At 38.8% G+C, this 5,584-nt stretch overlaps 1 protein-coding gene across 1 annotated transcript; it reads left to right on the plus strand.

Annotated features, from left to right (window-relative positions):
- LOC109335454 lies at window positions 1,392-4,721 on the plus strand. The gene is made up of 5 exons (XM_019571586.1): window positions 1,392-1,579; window positions 1,661-1,877; window positions 1,910-2,488; window positions 2,555-2,742; window positions 4,190-4,721. The coding sequence occupies exons 1-5, from the start codon at window positions 1,392-1,394 to the stop codon at window positions 4,719-4,721; spliced, it is 1,704 nt and encodes a 567-aa protein (XP_019427131.1).

Below are 5,584 nucleotides of genomic sequence, written 5' to 3' on the forward strand. Positions count from 1 at the left end.
GAAGGGAAGTTAGTTTTTGGTTGTAACCAACTGATTGTGGAATCAATGGAGTAGGATTGAGGGATCCTTCCTAAATCTTGTAATCTCTATCTCAATTTCTAATAAAAAGTTCTAGAACCCTAGCAAATCCAATTGGACTATGTGTTAGGGGTAATTCTTCTTCTAAATTCTTCCGTTTTCTGTTGCTAAGGATACCAGTGTCTATCACTGATCTCAGAGCACCATTTTGGTGCCTGTGGAATCATTACCACCCACGCTGAAACTTGGATTCTGTGTATGGTTTCTACTCGAAGTATGGCCAAGGAGAACAAGAGTGGAGCTCAAGAGAGAGGCAAATCGCGCCAAGAAAGAGAGGAGATAAGGATGAGGATGGAATTGAACGAAGCTCGTATGAAGAAATTAGAGGATTTGATGTTCGCTGTTGCAACCAAGTTGGGAGTTAATCTAGAGGAACATTCGTTTGGGGAAGGTAGTGAGCATGAAGAAGAGGTAGATAGTCACCCTAGAAGCTATGGCCACGATAGGTGGAGGAAATTGGAGATCCTTATCTTCACGGGAGATGATGCCTACGGGTGGGTACAGAAGTTAGAGAGATATTTCTCTCTTCATTCTATTTCTGAAGCAGAAAAGACGAGGGCTACAATGGTGGCCCTGGAAGAAAGGGCACTTAGTTGGTATCAGTGGTGGGAAAGGTGTAATCCTTACCCTACTTGGGAGAGTTTCAAATTAGCAGTGGTACGAAGATTCCAACCAGCCATGGCCCAAAATCCCTTCAAATTACTATTGTCACTCAAGCAAGAAGGAGGAGTAGAATCATATGTTGAAGAGTTTGAAAAGTTTGCAGGGGCCATGAGGGGAATTAATCAAGAGTTTGTTAGAGGAGTTTTTCTAAATGGGCTCAAGGAGGAATTAAGGGTGGAAGTGAGGTTGTATGAGTTGAAAACTCTTCCACAATTAATCCAGAATGCCATATTGATTGAACAGAGGAACAAAGTGGTTCACAGAAAGGCCCAAACAGGGTATCCAAGGTCTTTTGGGTCAACCAGAACCAATTCCTATAGCAAGGTGGTCACTCTGGAGCTCTCTGCTTCTAATAACTACAGGAAAGAGGGATCTTCTGTTGGGAGTGTGGCTGCTCCCTCAAGAAATAGTTCAGATGGTGTTGTTTCTAAGTTGGTAGGTGACTATAGGAGGCTCACCAGTGTTGAGTTAAAGGAGAAGAGGGAGAAGGGGCTCTGCTTTAGGTGTGATTAGCCATTTTCCAGAGACCATAGGTGCAGAAATAGACAATTGCGTATGCTACTTATGGCTGATGAGGAAGAGGATGAGGAGGAAGGAGAAGGAGACCTAAGGTAGAACCCTTCAATTCCTTACAACTCTCTTTGTACTCTATGAATGGCTTCACCTCAACTAAATCCTGGAAGATTGGAGGTATGTTGGGCAATCACTCTGTGGTTATACTTATTGATTGTGGACCATCCCACAATTTTATATCAAAGGACCTAGTGGAACAGTTGCACTTACCTGTGGAGGACACCAAAGCCTATATGGTGGAGGTAGGGGATGTGCATCTTATTAAGTATTGAGGAAGGTGTTCGCATCTCACTTTGAGGATGCAACAATTAAAGGTAACCCAAGATTTCTACTTATTTGCTTTAAGAGGAGTAGACTTGGTTTTAGGGTTAGAGTGGTTGGCAAGCCTTGGGGAAGTTCAAGCTGATTTTGGGAGGATGACCTTGACTATGAGGAGAGGGGATGCAAGAATTACCCTCCAGGGGGACCCTGCTCTGTCTAGAACAGAATTGGCCCTAGGAGCTTTCAAGCAGGTGTTGCTGAGTGAAGGGGAAAGGTTGCTGCTCCCGTGTGAACCATCTGAGGTAACAAGTCTAGAATTGGTGGTTTTTTCAAGATAGAAGAGGTGTTACAACAGAACTCAGAAGTATTCCAAGTCATCAAGAGGTTACCTCCTGCTAGAAGCCATGATCATGCCATACACCTAATAGAGGGAGCTAAAATACCCAATTTGAGGCCCTATAGGTGCCCCTACTATCAGAAGTCTGAGATAGAAAGGTTAGTGGCTGAAATGCTAGAAGCAGGGGTGATAAGGCCAAGTATAAGCCCCTACTCTAGCCCTATCATCTTGGTGAGGAAAAAGGATGGAGGGTGGAGGTTTTGTGTTGACTATAGGGTACTCAATATGATTACTATCCCTAATAAGTTCCATATACCCTTAATTGAAGAACTCTTGGATGAGATAAGTGGTGCCAGGGTGTTTTCCAAGCTGGACTTAAAATCAGGGTACCACCCAATCAGAATAAGGCCAGAGGATGTGGGGAAAACTGCTTTCAGGACTCATGAGGGTCATTATGAGTTTTTAGTCATGCCTTTTGGGCTGACTAATGCTCCTTCCACTTTCCAGTCCCTCATGAATGAGATTTTAAAGCCTTTTCTAAGAAAATTCACCTTCATCTTCTTTGATGACATCTTGGTGTATAGCCCTGATTTTGATTCACACATCAAGCACCTCAAGGATGTGTTGGCCTTGTTGCAATAGAACCACCTCCAAGCTAATAAAAAGAAGTGTAGTTTTGGCCAAGCTAGTATTGAGTATCTAGGGCATGCTATCTCAGAAGAAGGGGTGGCTGCTGATCAATTTAAGGTGGTTGCTATGAGGACTTGGCCTCAGCCCAACAACCTTAACGGTTTGAGGGGATTCCTTGGGTTAACAGGGTATTATAGGAGGTTTGTGAAGAATTATGGAAGGATGGCCAAACCTTTGACTAGGGATGGCAAAAAAACCCGTACCTGCGGGTAAAATCCGCACGGGCACGGGTCACAAACGGGTACCCGCAGATATTGTAAACGGATTTTTAAAATACCCGTAGCCCAAACGGGCGGGCACGGGTATTGTGGTACCTGTACCCGCAGGTACCCGGTATGTGTAATTATCATATTACCCTTAGTAAAATTCATACATTACTATACACATACACTTGAACTTCCCTAAAACCTCCTGAACTAAAATTCCTCTTTCCCCTAAAACTAAAATCCCTAACCCATTTACCCCCTTTCTTTGAATCTTTGTCATTCCCTTCTCTAAAACCTAATTTACTTTCTCATTCCCTTCTCTAAAGCCTTCAAGCATAGGTATATTCATTTCTCTCTCTTCAACCATTGTTGTATTTTAAGTTCTCTCTCACTTACATTGTGTACATTGTTCATTCATTCCTTCAATTTATTTCCTTATACATAACATATATATGTTTCAGTTTATTTCCTTTAATGATAGATCTATATCATAAACATTTTGTTTCTATTAGTGTATGTTTGTTTTTATCTGATGTTGTGTATGTTTATTTTTATCTGAGTTTCTCAACATTCTGTAAAAAGAAGGCACATTTTAGAATAAAAACAACAGACATGTAATAGAATTTGAATTAGGAAGTTGGCCTTTTTTTCATCTTCTCTTTGATCAGTTCTTACATGATGTTCAGGGTGTGCATATTTATGAGCAGTTACATATTAAATTGTATAGTACTATCACACAATGATGAATGATTGTTTCTCTATAATATCTTATAAATTGTGAGGCATGAAAATTGTCATATACTATTGATAGTAAGTACCATATTAATTTGTATTTTGTACTTAAATTGCTCAAATGCAAACTTTGTTCATCTCACTAAGTATGAAAAAAGATTTACATATCCAATTTATACTGATAAACCAGCCAACCTAATTTGTTTAACTCTCATGGACAATCTAAGTTGTTTATTTGAAGAGATCCTCGTCATTGAGTTTGATGAAATTTGTAATAAATTGGTCTAAGACATGTTAAAATTGTTGCATACATTGTGTAGGGTTGCTTGAAATTAAAGGCTGCTTGAAATTAAAGGCAAAGAAAATAATGTAATGCTGATTTTAGAAAAAATTAAAGGCTAGAAGTGTATGTTCTCCTGCTACTGAGATGATATTGTGGGGTTATATGGTATGCCAGAAATTTTATATTGACTCAAATAATACCCACAGTACATGATCTGCATGTTTAGTGTACCACAATGAGAGCCTCTATTTAATAATTGGATATGTAGTTAGAACTAAGTTTTTTTATCTATATAATTGGTATTTAGTTAGAACTAAGTTTTTTATCTATATAATTTTGATTTCCATGTTGCATCTATCTTTGCAGTATGTCTACCGAGCAAGCCTCTGTTTGGCAAGATCAAGTTCCCAATGCCTCTAATGTGGGTGAATCAAACTCAGTTCCAATGAATGTAGATGTTCCTTCGATTCAAGATGAAACTCATTGTTCAAGTCCAAATGATGTTGAAGAAGTTCAACCACAACAAAGATCATCTGTTTGGAATCATTTTAAGAGGCATAGGGAAGATGGAAAGTGGAAAGCGGCTTACAATTATTGTGGTAAGCGACTATTGGGAGATCTAAGTCAAGGAACAAAACACTTGCATAATCACTTTAAAAGTTGTCTACGTCGTACAAATTCAGATATAAAGCAAGCCCTTCTTAAAACTGCAAAAAAAGGTACTGAATCATTGTTGGTTGGTTCGTATGCATTCAACCAAGAGGCTGCAAGACGCGCACTTGCGAAAATGATAATTTTTCATGAGTACCCAATGTCCATGGTTGACCACGTCTTATTTAAGGAATTTTGTGGTGCATTACAACCTTTATTTAAAGGGATTTCTCGCAACACGGTATAATGAAGAGAAAGTGAATACCATGACTTTGATTTCAAAAAATCAAAGTCGGTTTGCAATTACAACTGATATGTGGACCGCTAGTAACCAAAACAAAGGCTATATGGCTGTCACGGCACACTTTATTGATGACTCATGGGTTCTACGAAATCGACTTGTGAGGTATCAATGCTAAACTTTATTAACATTCTGACAATGTTTATTATTTTTGTATAGTTTTTGTGACATTGTTGCTTTAATTTTCGATAAATGGTAGGTTCATATATGTGTCTGCTCCTCATACTAGTGAAGCTCTTAGTGACTGCTTGTATGATTGCCTATTGGATTGGAACCTAGATAGAAAGTTGTCTACTCTGATTGTTGATAATTGCACTACAAATGATAGAATGATTGAGTGCATGTTGCGTAAGATTTCACCTAGATCGTTTATTTTGGATGGATAGTTATTTCACATGCGTTGTTCTGCTCATATACTAAATTTGATTGTGAAGGATGGGTTGTCCGTTATCTCTAGTGCAATAGAGAGGGTTAGAGATAGTGTTAGCTTTTGGACGGCAACTCCAAAAAGAGAGGAAAAATTTGAGGAGACGTGTGAACATTTAAGCATTCGATATGATAAAAAGTTAGAACTTGATTGCAAGACTAGATGGAATTCTACATTCTTGATGCTTCATGTGGCACTAATATATAGAGATGTCTTCCAAAGATTATCACTAAGAGAAAATCAATATAAAACATTGACGAGTGAAGATGAATGGGAGATGACCAATGAAATTTGTCAAAGGTTGAAGTTATTTTATAATGTGACATTAGTGTTTTCTGGTACTTTGTATCCAACTGCAAATGTCCTTTTTCCAAAAATTTGT

The sequence above is a fragment of the Lupinus angustifolius genome, chromosome LG20 (assembly GCF_001865875.1).
Source record: "Lupinus angustifolius cultivar Tanjil chromosome LG20, LupAngTanjil_v1.0, whole genome shotgun sequence".
NCBI classification, from domain to species: domain Eukaryota; kingdom Viridiplantae; phylum Streptophyta; class Magnoliopsida; order Fabales; family Fabaceae; genus Lupinus; species Lupinus angustifolius.

What these genes read in the sequence shown, in the direction of transcription:
- LOC109335454 (XM_019571586.1), top strand. Translation starts at nt 1,392, where the DNA reads ATGAATGGCTTCACCTCAACTAAATCCTGGAAGATTGGAGGTATGTTG. An exon ending in TCCCGTGTGAACCATCTGAG is followed by an intron (nt 1,878 to 1,909) that starts GTAACAAGTCTA and finishes GGTTTTTTCAAG; the next exon opens with ATAGAAGAGGTGTTACAACA. An exon ending in TCTTCTTTGATGACATCTTG is followed by an intron (nt 2,489 to 2,554) that starts GTGTATAGCCCT and finishes TTGTTGCAATAG; the next exon opens with AACCACCTCCAAGCTAATAA.